The sequence below is a fragment of the Lepidothrix coronata genome, unplaced genomic scaffold (genome assembly GCF_001604755.1).
Source record: "Lepidothrix coronata isolate B3197 unplaced genomic scaffold, Lepidothrix_coronata-1.0 Scaffold188, whole genome shotgun sequence".
Lineage (NCBI taxonomy): Eukaryota > Metazoa > Chordata > Aves > Passeriformes > Pipridae > Lepidothrix > Lepidothrix coronata.
In genome coordinates this window covers 150,904-175,808 of record NW_016690368.1, presented here as the reverse complement: position 1 = coordinate 175,808, position 24,905 = coordinate 150,904, and the positions used below count along the sequence as shown (strand labels likewise).

Genomic DNA, 24,905 nt, shown 5'->3' with positions numbered 1-24,905 from the left:
GGACCGTCCCGCCATCATCTCGAACATCAGCACGCCCAGAGCCCACCAGTCCACACTGAACCCTGTGCACAAACACACCATCACCTCAAACATCAGCACCCCAGAGCCCACCAGTCCACACTGAACCCTGTGCACAAACACACCATCACCTCAGACATCAGTCCATGCTGAACCCTGTGCACAAACACACACACTGAACCCTGCACACAAACACACCCCATCATCTCCAACATCAGCACGCCCAGAGCCCACCAGTCCACACTGAACCCTGTGCACAAACACACCATCACCTCAAACATCAGTCCACGCTGAACCCTGTGCACAAACACACACACTGAACCCTGCACACGCACAGAGTCTGAGCCAGCTCTCCAGGGGGTGGGAACGCTCCCAGGAACCAAGATTAGTGGGTGTTAAGGCTCCCAGAACCAAGATTAATGGCCGGGTTTACAGCCCCGACACTCTGTGCTTTCACTCCACGCACACTGTCACTGTCACTGGGGGAGTTCCAGTTTGCTGAGCTGGGATTACAAAGGTAACCTGGGGGGGAACCCAGAGGTGCCTGCAGACAACAGTGCTGCAGAGGAATCCAGGGGATTTAAGCTATGTTCACACTGGTGTTGTATGATTTACAAAGAAGCTGAAGTGAGTGATTGCAAAAGAAAAAAACCCCTCATTTCAGGAAAAAATTAAGCTGTACAATATGCATTCGATTTTCTCAATATATAATAGCACAGAAATGTAGAAATCTAAAAATGGTTGTATTTGAAACAAGCCACAGCTCGAGTAATGATAAGTTGTGTAGTCAAAACTTACCATATTCTTCTCCTCTGAGGATCTCTGGTGCAATATAATTTGGTGTCCCACAGAAAGTGCTTGTAGTGTCACCAGGGCCCAAACCTTCCTACGTGCAGAAATCATTTCATAAATTAAAAGCTGATCTCCTTTTCTGGGAATTTCCCTTCATTAGATTTAAAAAGCCAAGTTATGAGGGAGTCTAAAAGAGCCTCCTTGCACAAAATAAATACTCATAGTATCAAAACTGGTTATGACTCCACAGCTTATCTGAGCAAAGCAGCTGATTAAAACTGAGTCACAACATGTATGTAACAACATTTTGCTCACTATTTACAGATACATTTAAAAAAAGAATCAGTTGAACATCGTGGAAGTCCTTTTCAAATGGATGTTGGGGAAAAACCCTTCTCTCACATCCAGTTCCAAATGTGGTTCTACTCAACAGTACTTTTTTTTCAGAGTAAACTTCCCATTCCACAGCCAAGTTCTGGGCTCAGTAACACCAGAGTGGAGATAAAGATACATTTTCTTAGTGCTCTCTCAACATCACTGGATGCAGCATCAGAGAGATCTACAGCTGAGGGACAGAGTGACAGACAAACACAGGGAAAACCCCACCTTGCACATGCCATAGTCTGTTAATTTGATGTGACCCTCTGCATCCAAGAGAACATTGTCCAGTTTCAGATCTCTGTAGATGATGCCTCTTTCATGGAGGAAGTTTAGAGCTATACAAATTTCAGCAGCATAAAACCTGAAATTAAAAAGGAGAAAATCCATATTAGCAATCAAGGTGGTACAAAAGCTGGTGCAATTTAAATGTCTGTTCTTAGAATATCACTTTACAGTCAACTTTTATCTTTCAACAGCATAACAAAACCAAGCTATGTTTATTCATAAGAACACTGATCTCTTATAAGACCATTCCTTAAATTAAATATGAGAAATTATTTTTTTTATTCTACTAAGTAAGAAAATATTTGCTTTTTTATCTTTTGCTGAAAATTCCAAGTATGAGAAGGAAGATCTGTGTTTTCAGCTTACAAAGAGTGACAGTGAGACTTGGTGTAGCACAGGGCAGTGCAAAATGGATTTTTCATCTTCTCCTGCCAACACTATATTAATTCAACATAAGACCAAATTAAGTAGAATAGTTGCACCTTCTATCAACAGATCAAAGAGGCATTACCTAAATATGAAGCAATTAAGAGGAGTAAATAGGAATAACTGCTACTACTTAACTGCTTGCTCTAGTTCAAAAAACGCTTCAAAAAATAAAATTAACATATTTTCCCAGGGCAGGACGTTCTAAACTTAAGAATCAAGCTTGCATTCTTTTTTTTTTTAATGGAATACACTTTGTTAGGTATACAAACATCCAACCACCCCAAGCCAAGCCCTCGGTGTGGGGCAGGAAGTACCTTGCATGTTCTTCAGGAAGCTTCCTCTGCCGTTGCATGTGGAACATGAGGTCTCCCCCATTCACATACTCTATGACAAGAAACAATCTGAAAGTATATAACACAATTAATGGATTCCAAGGGAACTCTCCAGCAGACTCCTGAGCACTGCCCTGGCCCTCCTCAGCAGAGTGTCAGGAGCTGTTCCTTGGGAAGCTCTTGTTTTCCCCCTGTTCCTGCTCTCCCTCCAGCCCTGCCCCAGCCCTGCCCTCGTTGAGCTGCCCCCCTGTGCTGTGCTGAGCAGTGGATCCCTGGCACAGCTGGTGCTTCCTCCCCACATCCCTGGCTGGGGATGGCAGGAACTGTGCTGGGGGAGGAGCAGTTCAGCACAAGGACCAGGGGGTGCAAAACAAAAGAATTTTCAGATCTTTCTTACCGACTCGTTGTTTGAAAGCATGAGTGTAAACCAACTAGGAATGGGTTACTGGATGCCTGTTCAAACACATGTTTCTCTGTCTGTACCCAATCAATATCCTGAAATAGAGTAATTGAACAATCAGAACTCCTGCTGGATAACCACTGGGGGTATTCCCAGAACAACACTGAGCATCTGTGCTGCCTCACACACACCAGCACTGTCACACGTTCTTCAGAAAGACAACACCCCCGAAAAACCTGGAGGAAGTTATTAAACATTGGCATTCAGTTACACAGGGAGAAGTTTCTTAACCATTTGAGAAAGTTCTGCACAGAACTGAAGTCCTTACAAATATCAGACATCTGCAGTATTTGATACACTGCTCATTGTGCTGCATGGAAATAAATTCAGTTCTTAGATAACTATCCCAAAGCTGCTGAAGCAACTCATGCCAGTGACACAAGCAGTGAGAATCTGCAGTTTTTAAAAGGTTCACACAAACTGAACTTCGTCTTCTCATCTGAAATTCAAATTTAATTCAATGAAACTACCAAAACCTGCTCAGTTGGTCCAGCCAAAATCATGAAAAGCATCACAGATACCTTTAATCCTTCAACGGGGCAAGTCCTGGATACCCAGTGCAAAACCACATCATAAAAACCTACCAAAGCCTGAACGTGCTGCAAACTCAGATGCCTGATAACAAAGCATTTAAGCACTATTCCATGTAACCACACACAATTGAAACCTTCCAGGCAGTTTTAGCAAAGTTCACTCCTCCTGCAATGCACTGATCATGTGTCACCCTGCCAATACACTAGAAATATAATTATTCTAAAAATCCTCCATTTACAGCAGATACTTCCAGCTCTCCAACCAACGTGGAGACAAATACAGAGAGTGAGAAATCAGGCCCTCCTGGCAGGGATGGACAGAGAAACTGAGGTCTCAAAGGAAACCAAGAAATGTTACTATCAGACTAAATAAATCTGTTGGGTTTTGTGTTCAGACACTCAGGAAGATACAACCCCTTGGAAGGGTAAAGCTGGATCCAAACAAGAGCCAAATGTCCTACTTTGAATAAGGCAATAAATATGTCCACTTCTTTTTGGGTTTACTGAATGAGTTTCTCTTTAAATTAACCCCAGTTAGTTAATTAATCAGTGCACTTGTGTACTCATGCATTAGTACTGTACTAGGGCACCACTGTTAACAAAATTCAGCACAGGAAAATGTCACAGCAGAAGCCCAGGTATTTGATTTGCTTCTGTCTCACTTCTCTCCACTATCAACCATTCCCTGGAAAGCACAAGCCAATTTAAACACGCTGATCCTTGCTATGTAATTGATTTTCCTTCCCCATGAAACACTTACAAGGTGAAATTTCCATTACTTGCAATATCTCATGCGCTCCCAGAATTCAGAGAATTTCCTATCAACCCCCAGAATTTCATTATGCAGACTATCTCAGAGAAAAGAAAAGCCAATTAGCTCAATCTTCTGTGTAATTATGAGAGCCACTATTCAAGAAAGCCTTTTCTCATCTACCTCTGGTTCTCAGAAGCTGCTGCATAAGCCAGGGAACAGCATTTCAGCTTCTGCCTTCTTGGAAACACAGGGCAAAAGGAAAAGGTGAGGGAACCACACAGCAGCCTAAGCTTTGTTCAGAAAGGGAAACAGCACAAAGAGCAAGCCAGAGGATTTAAGAAGAACTGATCCCAGCCTCTGGAATAATGGCAAACATGACAGCCAGAGCAACTACCAACACAAATAGTACTTAAAACAGTGCTTTGGGCTTTTTTCCCCCAGCATCCTACTTTCAAAAAAGTGTGAATATTACAGGAAAAAGATGAAGGGTTGTTGAGGGGCTTTTCTTCCCCCTTTTGAATTTTTCTTTTTCCCCCCAAACTTGTGCATTTGAGATCTTGTATTAAAAAAAATTTAACCGGATTTTGAAAAGAATTGAGGAATGCAGTGCATTTCTGTGGCAAGCAGAAAAACCAGAGACCTCAAATGGCAGCAGCATCATTTCTGAACTCATGGAAAAAACATCCCAGAGTACTGTGCCTCTTGCACATAAGCTCCACCACCAGGCCTGTGAGAACACACTTCCAGCTCCTTTTCTGGCACACAGACAATGCTTTTGCCTTGGAAAACATCTTTTGTTTTCTTTCAAAATTCAGTGCACAAATTCCCCATTTATCTCGTCACTTACAGATCAGTATGTCCAGGTTGGAATATTTAATACATAATTTCTACTAAAGCTATTAATAACTGTTATTAAAATAAGGGACATTTCTCTCAGATTTCCTCCTGGTGCTTCATGCAGACAAGTTGATGACAAACGAGTTCCAAAGTCAGAAAAACAACGACAGAAGAGTCTGACCCACGAGCTGCTTGCTCAGCTGAATGTTTTCTGTTAAAGCATCCCAAGTTTTTGTAACATGTAACAGAATGCAATTAACCCAGGGTTTTACCTCATCGTCATGGACCAATTCCTTTTTCACCACTTTCATAGCATAGATCTGATCGTTCTTTTTTAACCGAACCAGCAGAACTTTGGCGTAACTTCCACGGCCGATAACTCGGATTAAATCAAAGTCCTGGAGTCCAAGCCCCTGAGAAATCTTAATTCCATCCATTCCATCAATGACTGGTTTGATATCCTGCATAAAAAGAAACAGATGCTGGAAACAGAAAACATTTCCATAGCAAGTAACTATTAAAGCAAAGAGAACTTTCAGCACGGGGCAGAATCTGCTGAGGTTGCTTGGCCCTGGACACAGGTCTGAATGCTGATTGTAACATTTTTATTTTTTTTACAAGTGTTTGGTTTCTGTTGGTTTTGCTCTTACTAACAGTTACTGTTTTTTCAGGGCATTAGTTCATCCAGTGAAGCATTTTCACATTCCCTCCTGGAAGGCAGAAGGCAATGCCTCGAGAAATGGGGTTTGATTCAAATCCTTGAACCTCAAGCCATGTGGAATTTTCCCTTGTTCTAAGTGAAGAGCACCTTTCAATCCTGACAGGTGCTGCAGTAAAATGAATAAAGGCTATCCAAACGTAAGATGGAAAAGGGAACACTAATTTGCTAATGAATATACCTGCCTTGGTTTCAGCTTCTGTGCTCGGTTCTCTACAGTTTTAATGAAAATGAAGATTCCTAACAGGTGCCTGGGAACACACAGAAGCAGACCTCAATTTCTCAAGTGTGAGAATCTGCAGGAAACATTACACTTTCGGGAACGTTATTTTTAAATTCATTATTTAAAAAAAGATAAATTTCCTCATCTTGACTGCTTGCTGGAATTAGTTATGAAAATGTGGGACTGAAGATGGAGCAGCTGAACCAGCCAAATGCAGCAGGTACCCAGGACATCTCTGGTTTTACCCATCTATCCAAGGCTTTGACACACTTTGGTGGCCTATTTTTATCTGACCTCACACTACTGTACTTGGAGACAGATCAGCATTCTGTGCAACCATGGAAAGTATTTATATAAAGGATCTTGATCTAGGATTGACTGCTATTAGAAGAGATTGCTCTAAGCTTAAAGATTCTAGGCAAGGCTCCCAGAATGCCAGTTCCTCTCTGTAGGATACCTGAGATATTTCAGTGCAGCTCCAAAGCCAGGTGGGACAAGGAGAGCAGCAGAAGTCAGGGCAGGTGAGCAAACAGCACCTCTCAACATCTGCACACACCCTGAGCACTGACCACGGCAGCAGCCAGCAGTTAAAACACTCTGATGGGTTGTTAATTTATACCCTTCCATCCCTGAATTTGAGATAAAATCTAAAGACACATGACTGCAAATAAAGCAGTCACCCAAGAGCAGAACTACTCAAGGGAGAAAGGAGTGGTAGTGACAGGCATTGTAGTGGAGGGAAAGGAAAAAGGTGCAGCCTTGCTCAGAGGGGCATATCAGACCCTTTTAAAAGAAATCTCTTAAAGCCCTTTAGAAATGAAGCATACTGGGATTTTTCAGACATTCTTGATGTGTAGAGACTGTCAGACCTTCTATAAAAGAGCTGAAAAAAAAAATGAGTTCAAGTGTATGTTTTTCTACTTGTATTTCCACAGGAGCTGCCTACAAATTATTGGGTATTATTTATATGAAACCTCTCAGGGGGCTGGATGGTTAATGTATTATCAGATGAACCAACAGCCTGAGGGTGACAAAGGGTGCACATCCATTAGGGCCAGCACACAAGGCAATGTCAAAGCCACCATTTGTTGCAAGGACCAATAAAGTCAAACCCGCTGCTAAATCACTGTTATTCCAGCACAAATGAAAGGGAGGAAGAAAAAATAGTATCTTGGATCATGAGTGGGGTGACAAAAGCTAAATACAGAAGAAATCTGAAAAAATTCAATAAAAATTCAGAAAAAAAACAAAACCAGACTTTTTCAAAAGGTAGCAGAAAAAACCAGGACAAATAATTTTATAAAACGTTGATGATTAAGAGAATGTAAATATGAATTACAAAGCTGTTTTAAAAACATACCTCAGAGTCATCTTTAATGGTGTCATGTTTCCTGTTTGAAGGAATGTAGGGAACTGGAAAAAAAAAAACAAAGTAGTTTTGTTACAAAGGCCTTCCTTAGAAATAATCTTACAGACTGATAAACAGCAAGATGATTTAGTAGCTTGGGCTCAGTTTGCTTTAAATACTACAGGACAGTTGACCAAATGTTTCCACTTTCTTCTTGTAACTGGGAAGAGTGAAAACTGGGCCTCCAAATGGGGAAAGAGGGATTCCAGGGCAGCAAAGTACTCACTTCCATCAGTGTCTTCTGAAGGGAGATCAACTTCATCGTTTTTCTCACCTATCCGGGGTTCCTGGGAAGGCATGACCGAATCCTTGGGGAGCACAGGGACACGGCAGAGAGAAGCACACTGGTTATGCAGCCCCTGCCAGGTGACCCTGTCCTGCCTTTCAGCTACAGCTCAGTGAGAACCTCCCCCCTGCACCTTCCAGGATGAAAACTGGGGTTTGTAGGAAGTGTTTCTGAATCTTAACATCTCTGAATGTTACCATTTTGTAATGCATGATAACACCAGCCTGCCAAACACTTAGTGCTCCATCAGCCATTCTCTGCAACTGCAATAGATGTTTAGCTGTCTTCTAAAAGAAAGAGGGGTCTATTTTACTGCAAATTCAAACTTTTTTCCTATTTCAGACTTGTGAGTCTGCTTCACATGGAACTACAGCAAAGTAAACACTTGAGCATGATGTTACAGACTGCATTTAGAGCACTGGCATGTTCCCTTCCTGCTTAATAAAAACATGAATTGTTACTCATTATGCAAGGGCATTGCATAAATTGGTAAAGATCACAGCACCAGATAGTTTTACATTGCATGTGGACACTGGTCTCATTCATGAGACACGTGGGACTATTCCAGGAGGGGCAGCATCAGGCATAAATTAATTGGCAAAGAATTAGTAATGCCAAGGCAGGTCACAGGCAATACCACTAAAGAAAAATACTGGTTTAAGTCTTCAGTTAGAAAACCACACAACCACCAGTGAAACACTGGGGGTGAGTATGGGAAAGGGCTAAAATTCAGGCATACAGCTGTTTAAAGCCTAGGGAAGACACCAGCATTGCCACTGGAATACATGAGAACTGAACTGGAGAAACTGAGAGGGCAAGAACAGGAGAGCACCAAGCCCTTTTGCAAACAGCAGTGCAAAATCCACCCCAGTGCCTTGGTTCTTCAAACATTCCCACAGGCTACAAGGAACAACTGCTGAGATTGTCAGTGACAACTCTGTCTATCTGTAAAATACCAAATGTCTCATGGAGAAGTCAAATTCAAGCTTGAGCACACTCGAGTCGCATCGGGAGTTTTCTTTCCTCACTTTGTCTCTGCTCTCAACCCAAAGGCTCGTCCTCCACAGACATCTGAGAGACTGAAACCCAAACCCTGCCAAGGGTTATAAATCTACAGCATTTAATGACCCAGGACACACACCTACCAGCACAGGCCAGGGTGAACCAAACCCCCTCAGCCCTGTACAGGCTGCACACTCACCATATGCCTTTTGCAGGTCAGTGGGACAAGGATGTGACAACGTTTATGGACCAACAGCTTGCAGTTGATACACTTGTAGCCTTGCCTTCCGAGCCCCCATATCCTTTCACTGCACTGGCCACAGTACGCTCTCTGCAAGGACAGGGAGAGCAGCAGCTCCATCAGCAACGCCAGCACCAATCCCCCTCGGGAGGGCAGGACTTACCCAGCAGCAAGAACCCCTCCTAGTCACCCAGCAGGTGTTCAATAATGATAATTTCTGAACATCCAGGGTTTCCCCAATAACTGAAGGTTACACTTCACCCTCAGAGTTCAGCAAAATGCAGCCTTTTCTTAATGGATGTTTGTCTTTGCCTGATGTCATTTGTATGCAGATATAAAAGCAGTCCTGGGTAGGATTGTGACACTTGAGCTTCATAACAAGGTATCAAAATCTCCACGTGTGTATTCACTACTGGCCTAATTTCAATTAAACCATCATTATCTATAACATTCTGCATTATTAATGTGGCAGGTATGCATTCACACAGTGTTTCAAAGAAATATGTTTGAACTATGTAGCAAACAAACAGAAGTATATTTTCATACTATAAATTTAAAAAAATGGGTTGCCACAGCACATTATACAAATGCATGTGACAATTCAGATATATGACACAGATTTTTCACTTATCTGGTGACAAAGTACTGAGTTTTAAGGGGCTTTTCTTGCTTTCAGTGCAGTTTTGAGGTGGGGAACATAAAGAAAAACTGCTAATTTCAATTTTTTAAAAAATTACTGCTGGATGAAAGAGTTAACTGTCCTCAGTGCACTCAGTTTTTAGTGGAATTCCCTAAAGTGCACACCACATTTGTATAGATGCTGCAATACTCAGGCATAATGGGATAAGTGAAGGAGGTGTCTCAGCCTTAAAGCTACATTCACTTGCTTATGTGGCTCAAGCCAGATTCTCCCTAGGCAGCTGTATTTTAGCTCAATAAACTGGATTTTTAACTCTTAGATGATGCAGCACCTCAGATTCCAAACAGTTAAAGCTCAGATCAAGAGCTGTGATTTTTAAGAATGACAAAAAGTCCTGAAGGTAAAAGATTATGCAGACGAGCAATCAAAGTCACACAGGGAGAGGAGAGGGGACTGCTGCTCCAAGGATGCACCACTGTGAACAGTCACAAACCCAGTCCTTTCAGAGAGGCTTTAAAAATAAATATTTTCCACCAATCCCGCAGGAACTCCATCCCAGACTGAAACCCTTCCGAGTTCCCCTGCTCGGTGTGACCTGAATAACAGTGCACAGAGAGAACTGTCACACCGAGGGGCGTCTGGGCTGTCCCTCCCTGTCCAACACCCGGCACAGCCCCGGTCTGGCTGTCCCTCCCTGTCCAACACCCGGCACAGCCCCGGTCTGGCTGTCCCTCCCTGTCCAACACCCGGCACAGCCCCGGTCTGGCTGTCCCTCCCTGTCCAACACCCGGACAGCCCCAGCACAGCAGGCACAGACAGTGCCCAGCCCGGGCAGCCCCCCCAGTACTCACTCTGTTAAAGCGCTTGGCTTGGAACAAATGCCCATTCACTCGGTACAGCTTCCTCCATCTTCGGGCGCCCCGGCGGTAGATGGATTCTAGGGAAGAGACCAGAAAGGTGTAAAGCAGCAGCATGGCAGCTCAGCAGCACCCGCAGCCCGTGCCAAGCAAGTTGTGCCCGAGAACAATCTTGCTTTCCTAAATCTCAACGCACAGCTCGGCTGCCCGGGGGGTGTTAAGGCGGCCGTGAGTGACAGCCCGGGCAGGATGTGCTCTCCCCGCTGCCTCTCCCTTTCCTCCAGCCCTGTCTCCTTTTCCTCACATGATCATAATCCCGTTACAGCTCCGTGGCTGCTCCAGCTCAGGTGAGAGGGACAGAGCTGTTAAAGAAACAGCTTCCTCAGGGAAGTGACGCTGCTGCTCTCACTGTCCCCTTCCCATGGACACACAAAGGATCCCTTGGTGCCAATAACGCTCCAGATACACAACATTAAACATGTTACAAAGCTGCAGTTACATTATTTGACCTCCTTTTTATCTTGCATTAGACACTACCCAAAATATTTCTTCTGTTCGGGCAGTTCAAGTACAAGTCTACAATTCTTTTTAATACACTCTGAACATAAAAAGGAATCATTTAATCTGTTTAAGCCTGACTTTTCAAGAGGTCAAACACAACGGTACCCAGCATTTACTCCGAGTTACTTTTGCTGTCACTGTTTACATGCAAACGGGCACTTTTTGTGTGACTGGCTAATTAGAATTTGATAATTAATATTAAATGTGGTGCCACATTCGAGCTGGTGACACAACCAACCCCTAACACACAACCTGGAGTGGGAGCTTCCCACAGCAGCTCCAGGTGGGCACTGGGGGAGTGCAGGGGGTACAAAGAGCTGTAAAGACTCTGAGAGACTTGATCAATAAACACCCTCACAAAGCATCAAACTGTACATTTATAATCCTCAGAAATTAATGCAATTAACTTTTCGCCTTTAACGTTACTTTCAAGTTCTAAACATCCACACCTTATGTAAGATTAAGCCTTTTTTTAAATAGAAAAAAAACCAGACATTTTCGCTGTCAAATGATAATGCAAGTAGTAAAAAGTTTCTTTGTGGAGAAATTATTCTAAATTGTATGGAGCAAGCCAAAACTCACAGGCTACTGACACACCATGTGTGAACACTGACTGCAATACTGGGGCTGATTTTAGATACTCTATTTTTGTCCTTCCAAAGCAAGACACATAAAAGCATGGAAGTTCCTGTGACTCCACAACTCCGCAGTGCCAAATCCCCAAACATTCATACCTACTCTATTTACATGTGCAAATGTTTACTGTGCAAGCATCTGAAACAGATATTGCACTATTAAATGGATCGGTAACAATTTTTAACTAAAAATATGCCCAAACACAAACACTGATGAAAAAACCCTTCCACCGTTTGTAGGGTGACTTTTCACCAGGAGGAAAAAATTTTCACAAGGGTTTGGTTTTTTTTCCAAAATAGTTAATTAATTCATTAGACAAAGCACCATATGGAGGCAACGTAATACATCTGTGATCTGAGCATGAGCTTATCACTGACATGAGGAATATTAAGGGAATGATAAGTTAACGAGCAGCTTGTGCTGATGCCGTCTGTAAATAAAGGAGCAAGTCACCTCCCTAATTAATGATAAATATTAAATCAAAGGCAGGATCTTATATCACATACTTGTGAGGCAACAGTCTAACAAAAACTGAGCTTAATATAGAATACCTTTAGAAAGTAGGAACCCCTACAATTCACCCCGTGAGGCAAATCAATTCCTACTTCCCCCCCTCCAAGAGGGGTCAAGGTAAGAAAGGAGAAAACTGTGAGCATTTTGAGACACACCTTTACATCCCACATTCTGTGATTATTACACAATAAGACTGTTCTGTTCTGTCATACAAATTCTTTCCTGTTCACTGAGGATACAAAACTGGGACAAGTGGCTGATCCACCACATGGCTGTGCTGCTGGAGAGACCTCAACCCCTGGAAAACTGAGCAGGCAGGAACCCCAGGAAGGAGGCCACCCTCCCTAGGAATTCCCTCAGGGATATAATAAGGACTTGGAGGTTTCAATATCAATCAGCCACAGAAACCCTCACTAGGGCTATACCAGATCTAAGGAACCACCCTGAACAACAACCAGATTCACAAATGGCAGTACATGTACTCCTTGAATTAAGAACCAATTTACTGGCAGTGTTCTGGGATGTGTGAACAAAGCTCTGATCTCAGTTTGCATCTCACAGGGAAAAGGATACTTTTGAACCCAAATAAAATGTTCTGGAACATGTTTCCAGAACACTTTAGAATAAAACAAATAGGGATTCTTGATAACTAAACCAAGCTTTTACAGCCAGGACTGATCCCAGCCACCTAGACAGAGGAATGCCACCACAAAAGCCTGACTATTTAATTACTGTGCTTAATGAAAAGGGCTACTTTTTAATTTATTTCACAGCACACATCAGTTAACTCATTAAGGAGTTGGAGTTAGCTGCTTGCAGGCTGAAGGAGATATCATACCCCTAATTAAATAATCTTTCCTCTCTGATGAATATTAAACACAAGACTTTTCCTAACAAAAAAAAATAAATTAAAAAAATCTTCTGAATCCTCATTTTGTATGTGAAGAGATTTAGAGGAGAAATCAAAATATATTTTAAGCTGTTAACAGGGATAACAAATTTTTATTGGGGTACAGATATATATTCTAATGACAAACAACATACTGAATTTTTATCTACTTCCAAGATGGGAAAAAAAAATTTCAAGTTAAGATTAGAAGAGAAATAAAAATACCCAAACCAAAATACTTAAAAAGCAATGTGAAACAACTGGCTGTTGCTGCTGTGCAATTCTTCCCTCTGTTGTCAAGCTGTGCAACTACATCACTACCAGTGATGCACAGGGAACCTCGGGAATACATTTAATATTGGCTTCCCAGTGACATTCCCTGGGCTTGGGGTTCTTTTCACAAAATTTCAAATAAATACTATTTAATTGAGGATATAAATAGATGAGCAATTCATCTGTTGTTCAAATTAACTCATCTACACAAGATACCCCCCCAATTCCACAGTGACCTCCCCAGAAAGGATGGGACCCTTGCCTTTGGAAATGGAACCTGGAAAAGTGGGCACAAATAGAAGGCAGCACAATTATTTTCCAAATGACAACATACTTGGTTCACAGCAACGAATGGCCCCAGAAATGATCCCCTCTGCAGTCCCAGGCTCTGCTTTTCCGTGCTGCAGCTCTAATGAAGCCTGTTCCCATCCTGAGCACAGAGGTAATTTGCTATTGCTGCAAATCATTTCTCAGAGATTAATACAACTTGTTTACAGGCCAATTACCCGCCCTGCCAGCTGGACACTACCAGAATGCCCAGTTTTTGTTTTGTTCTGTTAATGTTGTGCTGAGCACACAAGTGAGCATTCTTTCAAAAACAACTCCGGAATTACAAGGGGGAAATTGATACTGGTATTCCAGAGAGCCTGGATTTGATAAAGGAATTCCACGTAAAGATAGAGCCCAGCTTGGGAAGGTAAATTCTGGAGGATTTTGAGAGCATACTGCTTCTCATCCGTCACATAATTTTTTGCAAATAGTTAAACTGAAACAATACAATTGCTTTCTGAAGAATGTAAAAGACATTCTTGGGATGGGTTAACTGGCCCTTCTTTTTATTATGAATGAAATTCTTTGTACAACTGAAGTTAGACAATGAAGAGTATCCTTAATATAGAGGTATTAAGTGCTCTGACCTCTTGCAGTTATTGCAAACATTAAATGGTCAGAAGACAGCTTCTTTTTTAAAATTTAATTTAAGACTGATTTGCAGTTGGGAAGCCATCTCCCCACCCTCCTTTTCCAACAGACATCAAAATTAACTACAAAGTCAGATCAACCTCTGTTAAAAAAAAAGCACAATTAAGACAACAACAGCGACCAAGGAAGTGTAGGACCAACAGCATCGGCAGAGGACCAACAAGGACACAAATCTGGCTCACAGAACAGGAATATTTACCCAGCATTTACTGCCACACTGTCAATGTCCTTCCCCACTGACTGCCAAGGGGTCAGTGGAGTCCCAGCTGCACTCCTGGAATACCTGTTCCTCCTGGATGCTCACACTCCCATCCTGCTGCTAAAATGGCTCCGTGGCACCGCAAGGTGACAAGTCACGTTACAGACACAATGCCACAAATAAAACAGAGCTAACAGCTCACTTGGAGCAAGGCTCTGACTCAGAACTCGATGACTTCATGGGAGATTTATCAGATGTACTTGAAAATAACAAAGTATTGCAAGTGTTAGGCAAGAAACCCTCAGTGAGTTCAGTCCCTGATGTGCCCCAGCAGTGACAGTGCCCTGGTTCTGAGCATCTCTGAGCACGTCAGGAACCACAACCTCTGGGTGTCCTTCCAGCCCCTCCTGCTGCATTTGCAAGGCTGTCCCAAGCACAGCATAAAATGCTGCTCTAGCTGTTGCTCTGATTCAAAAGAACATGTTATGAAAAGGGCCAGGAGACAACTGGTGCCAGATCCACACTTGGAAGGTGATGAGCATCTTTGTTCAGGAAAGAAAAAAAAACTTCCCGTTTTCCCTTCTCTCCCTGGGCCTTCCCTGCAATTTGACATTCACCCCTTTCCATGGCGTGGAGTTGGCTCCTCTGGTTACCAAGTCCCAGTGGTCACGTGCACCCCAAACCCAAACTGGCACTGCAGTGTTAATGAAAGTCCACAGGCCTCTTTTGGTGATTGCAGCATTTATTCTCCCAAAATAAAAATCACTTTCATTAAAAGATTTACTACAATGAAAACGGAATTTAATGTTCTATTAAGATCCTTGAAGAGCTACATCAAAACATTTAACCAAGCTGAAAGATACTGAACAAGTACTCATTGAAATTATCTAATCCTTTAATTTAACTTAGTACTGAAGTAGATCAAACTGAAGTTCTGAACATTTAAGTTATCTGTGGCATCTGCATCCACTTTGTTTTCTTGAAACAAACTTCTGTGTGTTAGTACATACGAGCAGCAATACTTTCTCTTCTAAATAAAAACTTGGTAACAGACACCCTGAAGAAGGCAACCAAAGAAGTGAGGAGCAACCCAACTTTCTCCACTTCTTGTCCTGTAGGAAACTGTTACCTGACTTAACTTAATCCAAGCCAGCCAGGATTTTTATATTAATTGTACCATATTTCAACAGTTCTCTTTTTCCAAGTAGAAGTCCCAGCCTTGTCTCCTTGCACTGAAACTCTCCCCTGGCTGTGGCCTGGCCTGTACACCCAAATTCCCCCTTATTTGGAGTTACCTGTGCAACTCTATTTGGAGCTATTGCACATGAAGGTGATCATCACAGAACTACCAAAAGTTTCCAGAACCTGTGCTTAGAATGAAATTGAAGTTAATTAGCTTTTTATCAGAGTTGACAAAGTAAAGAACAGGGAGGCCTGTGCCAGTCACAGGGCATCTGTACTGCTTTACTGAAGAACATAAGATAACCTAAATTACTGGAAGAAGCATAGAATAGCATTATTATTATTATTATTATTATTATTATTATTATTATTGTTATTATTATTATTATTATGAGCATGTTACTGGAAAAGTCAAGAGTATCATACTAAAATCTTGAAGTATTATCTTCAAGTAGTTTCTGGTTTCCTTTTAAATATCTCCCCAGCTCACAATTCGAGGACAAGCCCTTACAGATGCAGAAGAAACAGCAGTGGAACTCCAGAGTCACAAATGAGGCACCTTCTGGTCAATACTGAGCCGCTCAGTTTTCCCTTTTCCACTGCCCCAGTCCCTGCCTTCCCCGTGTGGTTTGAGGATGAACTGCACAGTCTGCTCACCCTTCCCTCTCCCTGGCAGTGATCTGGCTGTGCCTCTCCTTCCAGCACCCCTCAAGCACACCCTTTTTGCTTTATTTCCCATCCATTCCCGTGGCCCAGCAGGCCCTCGGTGGCTGCACAACTGCCACCACACCGAGTGTGCCAAGGTTTCCAGTGTGCCAAGGCTTCCCTCCCAGTGCTCCCCATTCCAAAGGAGCAGCACCCGAGGCCTCACCCAAAATCCGGGTTCTCACAATCCAGGAGCTGAACACTGAAGAGCACATTTACCTGCCCTGCAGGCCTCTGCTGCTGTCCTGGGGCTCAGCTACACATTAAAAACCAGAACTTGCATAGAGCAACTGATTTCAAAAAGTATTACACAGAACCCGAGTATAATGACATATAATTAACCATGACCATATAATTTAGGAGGTTACATATTAAATAGCTCTTCCAAGCTACTGAAACTCACAGGCCTAACTAAGGCTTAACAGGCTCACAGCTGTTCACTAATGCCAACAAAACCAAAAAGCTTCATCCCCTTCTTGCCCATTTAGTTACCCAAAATGCCTGTATATCTATCAACAGTGGATTTACCAGCTTAGGAGAAAACATGAGAGATTACACAGGGAGTGGATCTAGACATTACATCAAAGAGAAGTTTTCTAAAGCCAGGTGACATCCTTTCTGCATGATTATACTACAGTCTGAGCAACAGCTATGGGGGGTGTGGAATAAATAAAGAACACAGGCTATTTGCTATGACACCTTAAAAACTAGCCCAAGCATTCCTTATTCCACTGTATTTTTAGTTTATAGTTGAAAAATTGGTACATAAACATCTGCTAAGACATGCAGTACCTTTAATTAAGGGCAGATCTCAAACCTCAGCATCAGACCTGTGCTTTATAATCTTATGCATCAATTGTCCAAAGGGAGGCCTGGCCCTTTATTCTTCATCGGAGGTTTCACAGCAAAGAAAGATGCTGGAATTGTTTTAGAATTAAAACCATGCAATGACTATAAGCAAAGCAGGCCTTTAACTGCAATTCTGTTGTCAGGAACTTGTGCTGCCTCACAATCCGTGTGTTTTTCACATCTGTCACGTATGACACAGACGTGGAGCACAGCAAAGGCAGAGGAGGAGATTTCAGGTATTCTTGAGAAACTATGACACAGCTGTTTTCAAATCCTAAGCAAGAATATCTCACACTGAAAGAGCAGAATTCCCCCCTCCCCAGTTCAATTACAAAAAGCAGGAGAGGGTTACTAGAGATACCAAATTGCCCAATTATCCCGTGCAGTCCAATCGACGTCTTCAGAACAGTCTCTATGGTGGCAATAGTTCCTTTCTTCATTGGGGGATTAAATTAGTTCACGTGCTCTGAATAACCTAATCACTGCTGCCAATACAGTAACAAATGAAGGGAAAAATCTGCCTTAGGAGCTAGAAAAATATTTACAGGCCACACTACTCCAGCAAGAAGCCTTTTAGTGCTATTTCATAGTATCGGGCAGAACATAAAGCAAAATCCGGTATCTATACCTAAAATAAAAAGCTCACAACAGCAATTAGGGTCCTAAGACACCTTTACTCAAGCCTATGATGAAATTTTCAAGAAGGATGGCTTGGGGGAAAATGAAGTCCAAACACCTAATGCTAAAATACTGAGCAGATAAACAAAGAGCATCAGAGACATGCACAACACAGTGTAATCATTACCAAAAAAACAAGGCAGCAAAATCAGCCGGAAATATTAGATAATAAAAACAGTCATGCTACATTAAAAACATATTCATTCTCTTTAGTTAATTAATTTAAAGGTTTCCTAGTCTGCATTCCTCTATTTAATGAAGCCAACAGCAAAACAACCCTAGAATTTGCTAGCACTAGCTACCCAAATCTAAGCTGAATTTTAATATTAAACACACAGATCTATTTGTAAGCAGAAGTAAACTAGCACGGTTTTTTCTGACAATATTAAAAACTAAGTAAACCTTAATTCAAAACAAGTATTTCACAATTAAAAAACATCCATCTATGACAATCCACTAAGCACAATTCAACAAAAAGGCCTCAGAAAATGATGCTTCTAAATCATTAGTCTGTACATCAGCAATCTTACAATAAGCAGGCCCTGAGCACATACCATCAGGGTTTTTTGGATACATTTCTTTCATTAATCTCCAATATTAGCAGCAGCAGCATCACTCACTCTTCCGTTCCTTTCCTCCTAAAATACATTCCCCAGGAGTCCTTTCAAAGCAATTTTACCAGCATTTCCGAGAGGTCTCGGAGCCCCATCCCTACGCTCAGAGGCAGCAGGAATGTCTGCATTTGTAACAGTCCATGGCTGCACAGGAGGGTGGCAGGGAGGGCGCCTGGACCAGCCCCGAAATGCTGAGTTCTGTGCTCTCCTGCAGCACACGTACACACGGCCCCGGCCCCCTCGGCACCCCCGGCACGCCGAGCCCACACACAAACATGCATTACTCACTGGATTCTATTCTTTAGCCTCTTCAGCATGGAATTCTTTACAGGGTAGTAGGTATGAAATGAAACATTTTCCCTTTACTCCACGGATGCTGCTGTGTGAATACCATTAGACACCAAGGACAATAGGCAGGATCAGCTCGAACATTAAGAGCAAATATTTAATGGAAGACTGGTTACCCCCGTCTCTCCCTTTCACATCTCTGCCTCATGTATCCAGGCACGGGTGGTACTGGCTCCCTTGAGAGGCTGTAGCGAGCAGCTGAGGCACAAACTAAAACATGGCATGGATGTCAAGGAGCTGATGTCACCAAAACAAGCATTTCTGATAAAACCGGCAATTCCGTTCGGGAAGTCCTACAAATCGATGGAAACCGTTCAGCTGAACGTGCTGCGTTACACAATGACTGCAGCACCAGGAGTGATAAATCACAGCAAGGGCTGTCAGCAGAAAGAAGCTGAGACTACAATAACTAAGTTATAAAAGTGCCCATCAGCTGCTGGGATCCACAGCGCGGGATCATCAGGGCTGCGGCTTCGGGGAACAGGAACCAAACACCTCCAACAGCCTCGTTCCAGATCAGTCCCAAAAGAACAGCTAATCTGCTGAAAAAGTGAAAGTATCCATAAATCCAAGAGCAGTCTCAAAGTCTGCCATCTTTCCCAGGAAGCACTGCTCAAGCACCAAGGCTCCAGTCCAGCAGATGCTGGGAGCGCCTGGCAGGGGTCACATGGAGTGTCTGGGAAGAGATGGGAGAGGTTTCAGCCATCCTGTCACCTGGGCACAGCAGCACTGCCAGCCCAGCCCGTGGGCACAGCAGCACTGCCATCCCAGCCCGTGGGCACAGCAGCACTGCCAGCCCAGCCCCTGGGCACAGCAGCACTGCCAGCCCAGCCCCTGGGCACAGCAGCACTGCCAGCCCAGCCCGTGGGCACAGCGGAGCCGAAGGGAGATGTGCTGGTTGTACACCAGCAGCTGTGCGTTTGCAGTGGGATCTGGGGCTGGTGCCAACAGAAAAGTGCAAAAATTCAGGACCAAAGGAACCCTGAGACAATTCAAGTACAGATGCCGGAGACTGAGCAAATTCTGTCTCCCAGACAGCACCACATCAGTATAAGAAAAAAGATTCTTCAAGCACGAAAATAACTTTTCTTAAGTCATGCAAATAGAATTGAAGTATTAGTCCCATGGTTTATTCCATTAATGGATTACATGATTTTATTTCAAGCTTTGCTGGTTTGGTACAATCTCAAACCCGTATCAGTTTAACAAAGGTGAGGATAGCTGCAGCTGTATCACTAAATTTCAACATAAATGCAAACCATTCAGCACGTATTTCTGCACTCTTCCAAAGCACTGTTGTTCTGAAGGAGCTGGAAAGAAAACCCTTCAATTCTATGGAAATCCACTACAAAAGATTTGCAATTCAGAAGATCACATACTACTGGAAAGAGTCACTCCGTGACCTAATAGGAACACATCTGAGCAATGGATTGCAAATGAAATTATTTCACAACTGAACAGTTTTATTTAAAAACTCCATTTCAAACTGTCTGTAGTTCTGTAACAAACCAACAGTCCACGCTCAGACACTGCTAATTTAAGTAGAGGCCCATTTTGGATAGAGCAACTGCTTCACTGTTTATTTGTCTCTGGAAAAAACCTGAGGCAAACTCACAAGCTCCTTTATAGTGCAAACATGATGCTCTAGAGAAGTGCAAACATAATATTCTCACTTTTAAAAGTGTTTCCTATGAACATAACTACAGTGATAAAGACACAAAGTAAGAATTCGAAACAGGATGAATATTTTCTGAACAAAGGACAGTATTTTACTCCTGACAAAATAAATAGTCCTTTATATCACCAATATCAATCCCATTTCCATCCAGTCCAAGTGCAATGCAGAGAAATACCCTACAGACAGAATAACCAGGTCAGCTGAGCCACACTCAGCTGTGGCTGCTGGAGCTCAGCTCATGGCTTGAGAGAACTGAAACTTCCAGCAAATTAACCCAAAAAGCCTTTCTACTGGAATATCTACATCTTTAATGAGTTCATTAAATTAGGTGTCTCAGGGATAATTTCTTTAACTCTTCTAATCAGCGTAGAAAAGCCTTTATTTTTCTCTAATTGGCTGAACAAGGACAGCAGACAGTGTTGCACATTTACTCTTCTTTCTTTCTAAAAGACAACTTTAATAACCTGGTGAACACGAAAACTTGTCTAGTTTTTACACTTAACCTTTCACCTACTGTAGTTCAGATGTGAAAAATCATATTTGAACTGTAATATTTTGGTATTTATTTCACCTCACTCCATCTTTGTGAAAGCCCTCAACGGAGCAATTATGAGTATTAATTCTCTAATTAAAAATATTCATAACTATTACCACTGCAGCATTCATTTTTAGCCAGTCTGTCAGTTAAATCCTGGTCCATCAAGTACTCTTCTCTAGTATGCATTACTTGCTTTTATCACCAATTAGTTTTATCCCTTCTTCTATTTTCCAAAGAGAAGAGCAAAGGTCCTTCAAGTTCTTCAGTCAGCTCTTCCTCACGCTCCTGAGAGCATCAGCTGGTACCTCTGGCACCCAATTATTCCCATTCCTTTCCTTAACATTTACCAAGATACGAACTAATGTCCTGATGCCATCCCCCCATAATGAAAAGTGACTCTACAGCCATTTAATCCTTTTATCCCTGTGCAGCTCAGGCTACTAAAATACAGGTAAACCTTATCAATTATGTGTCCTTCCTCTGGAGCTTTATCTACCTTTCACAGGATTATTTTTACAGAGATTAATAACCTTTTTATTGAAATGGCTGTATCTCCCTCTTTAGTACATCCCTTCTTTTCCCTGCAAGTTAAAATCCCAAAAGAACCACAAAAGTAAATGCCCATGTTCAAATATGCATCTAAAATCCTGCTAAAATTCTCCTTCTCCCAATATATCAACTACTGGAAACCAGTATTAATCCTCAGAAACACTGAAACACTGCTACAACATTGATTTATGTAATTTCTCTTGACAAAATATTAAAGATTTTACATTCTTTTAAGAAAACAGAACAGATACACGACTGTAATGCTAGATTATGAAAATCTTTTAATATATTTTTTTTTTCACATGACTGCAAAATACTTAGCTAAAATTTGATAACATTTTAGTACTCACTATCTTCTCCTGGACAAGGCATGCCGGGCTTCTCTGGAATACTTGGGAAAACTAAAACAAAAACATTAGATTTTTAAGGTAAAAGATTCTCAGTAGTCCTTTTTCCTTTTTGAGTTTTTGAGTATATTTACACAGAGACAGTTTCTGGAAGCCTTTAAATAATTCTGCCTGAGAAATGATGCAATCAGAATTTGGTTCCAGACTGGCAGGATCTTACACTGGAGTAAAGCATTAACAAATCTGTGCAGCTAAAACTCAAAGCCCCCTCAAAGCCTGCTGTAGTTCAGCTTTGGGCTCCACTTTCTTCTTACAACAAACTGCAGGGCACCAGCTCCACCCAGAATGTTACTGGCCAGGCAGAGGAGCTGCTCCAGCTGCAGCTCCCACTGGAGCAGCTGTTGGGATTATCCCAGAGAGGTTCCTGAGCTGTGCAATACTTGCCGTGGATGATGAGCCCCTCGTCCCTGTTCTGGCAGTACAAACGGAAGGCTTCCTCCAGCTCCATCTGAGACGAGATGGTACAGGGGTCACCTAAAGGGACAAGAAAGGCCCAGGCAGCTTTAACATCCAGCAATTCAGTGGAGAATTTCAATTAGTCAGTAAAAAAAAAATGCACCAGCCTCAAGGATTGCCTTTCTTTGAATGACTTGTTACCAAGCTGGCACTTTGATCAAAGCCAAAATAGAGTAACAGAATTATTCCTCCCAACTTTATCAACACTGAGTAGACAGAACTACACTACACTGGTTTGCAACAGGATAACACAACATAAAAGGGAATAGCCATACTTAAAGATCCCCTTGTTTTCCTGTCTGCTTGTGGTCACGTTATCAGCATTACCTTGTGAGGGTTATTTTTGCTAAAACTCAGTAATTAATCCACAAATCCCCTTAAGCAGACACACGTAAAGTACAGAACGTCCCAATGGACGGGGAGCCAGCGAACAGCAAGGGTGTCACCCTGACCCCTGGGAACAGCCACCTCCTGAGCACACCCTGGGGGACACCTGGCCTTGGCACAGACAGGCCAAGTGATGACACCAGTGCCCATCCACATTTTACGTTTGATCTCTTATTTTTAAAAAATTATTTTATAAATCATTTATGAAATGATGCATCCAGGGCCCATCCACCCCTCTTTGAAGGCCACTGCTGCTGCTGATCTATAAATACTGCAGTAATGCAACATGAAAGACACTGGAATTATTTGTACTGCAAATCAACAATCCACATTAGTTATATGTTTATGGGATTTTACTATGAGTGAGCTATTCATAGCTTAAACATTTTGCATCTTGTCAAAAACAAAGAAACACTACAAAAGCCCCACAGAAAGTCTGTTTTCTTCAGCTCTTGGTAGGTTTTCTTTATTCATTAAGCCATCGGCAATTGTTTGCTTTTAGTTGGTTCAAAGAGAACATCTGTTTGTGCAATCAGACAAATGAACTTCAATTCCATGTGGCAAGAAGTGGAAACACTCGTATGCAGACACAGGATAACTCCCAAAACCCGGGAGGACTGGGGACAGCCAAAACAGCAGATTGGCTGGAGCTCCACAGCTCAGAGCCAGGAATTAGAAGAAGGGTTGTACAGGTATGGATTTAACCAAGGCTGGAGGAAAATAGTTATTAGAACTGCAACTGAGGAGATTTGTTGTTTTAATTTAAGTAAGCCTCAAGAAGCCAATGCAACAGATAGCAGGACTCATGTCTTAAAATCCTCCAACACAAAACTCCTGAGGTTTTCTTCTTCCCTGCAACAATCTCCCTTTATTAACAGGGATGCAGTTCAAACAGCTGAGCACAGGCAAGGTAATTATCCTCCATGCCCTTCTGATCAGGTTACTTTTTATTACACCACCACGAAAATGAGGGTTAGAAAACAGGTTAGCAGAGTTGCCTCTGTCTTTCTTGGTAATCAGAAGATAAAGAGTAAATTTAAAAATAATTGATATTACTCCTCGATATTTTAAAAAGGACTGACTCTTCTCTGACTATAGGCTACTTCCTTCCCCAGACATTACTTTAAAATTCAATTCACTCAAACACTGCACAGCTAAGGGAGCAGTACTATCAGAGAGGCTACTATTAGAGAAACCAAAACACAAAGTTACAGACGTCAGCCAAACCAATTTAGTATTTTTTTATCTTTCTGTATTCAGTTCTAGGAGTTGTGCAGACCATGGCATTGACAAGGTGCAGATGGGTTATATATAAAGCCTTCACTTCTCCAGAAGTGAATTCAAGTGCTACTGTGATCAAACCTGATGTCTTGAGGCTCATTTCTCCCTGCTTTGTAAGACAGGGTTCTGTACTTAGATATTTAGAAACGACCACCAGCTCCACAATATGGTGTCTGTTTGTACAAGTTTCCTCAGTGCCCCTTCTCTGTCCCACAATGAGCAACAACCCCAAGAATGCCCAAGCAGTATTTCAGCCCCATACCTTCATCATCAATCCACTTGAGGGTAATTGGCTGTTCCTGCTGCAGGTTGCACATCTCGTGCACCTCATCACAGAGTTCATCGTAGCTCATTGAGGCATCCAGGTTTGTTATCAGGATGTCCCTGCAGGAGATGAACACATCAGGTTTTATCAAAATACCTGCATTGGCCTGCACATCCCAGCAGTTCCATCTGTGGACACTAAGCTGCAGAATCACACTTAGAGAACGAGCATTCCTCATATAAAATGCTCCCACTATGTCACTAGGATTACATCTCTCAGTGCTTAACTTCAAAAAAAATACTTTAGTACGGAGGAAATAACTGTGTTAATCACCTATTTTTAATGCACGTTTACCTGGGTGAGCAAAGTTCCCTTATTATAATTATCAGCCTTTGAAGTGTTGTTAGGAAAAAACAGAAGCTTTCATAAAAATTAATTTTTTTAATCCAGGTAATTCTTCCATCAGGAGATAAGTAAAATCTCCATTATTGTAAAATCCTTTTAAACAGTGGGCTTTTCCTCACATCCACTATATTGCTGGAGAGGAAGCTTTGATTAGGTGAGTTCTCACAAGATGTAATTACAAGACAATTCAGATAAAATCTTACTCAAATTCTGCATCTTGTGCTCTACTTTTACAGTGCTCAGAGAAGGTGGGCCCAGTGCTGAACTGGGCTGATGGAAACCCTCAGTCTCTCAGGCATTTGGGACAGTAACTCC

At 42.2% G+C, this 24,905-nt stretch overlaps 1 protein-coding gene across 5 annotated transcripts in view; it reads right to left on the bottom strand.

Moving 5' to 3' along the window:
- Nucleotides 1-24,905, bottom strand: part of PRKCZ (protein kinase C zeta) — a 34,842-nt gene that overhangs the window by 5,670 nt on the left and 4,267 nt on the right. Inside the window, exons 3-14 of one of the 5 annotated variants that reach the window (XM_017831294.1) lie at nt 24,183-24,304; nt 22,181-22,270; nt 21,740-21,790; nt 10,191-10,276; nt 8,658-8,789; nt 7,397-7,478; nt 7,123-7,175; nt 5,094-5,282; nt 2,635-2,732; nt 2,220-2,306; nt 1,417-1,552; nt 817-904 (exon numbers count right to left, since the gene is read on the bottom strand). In XM_017831294.1, coding sequence (XP_017686783.1) covers nt 817-904; nt 1,417-1,552; nt 2,220-2,306; nt 2,635-2,732; nt 5,094-5,282; nt 7,123-7,175; nt 7,397-7,478; nt 8,658-8,789; nt 10,191-10,276; nt 21,740-21,790; nt 22,181-22,270; nt 24,183-24,304 — 1,214 coding nt within the window. The other 4 variants (XM_017831296.1, XM_017831295.1, XM_017831297.1 and 1 more) reach the window with 4 other exon arrangements.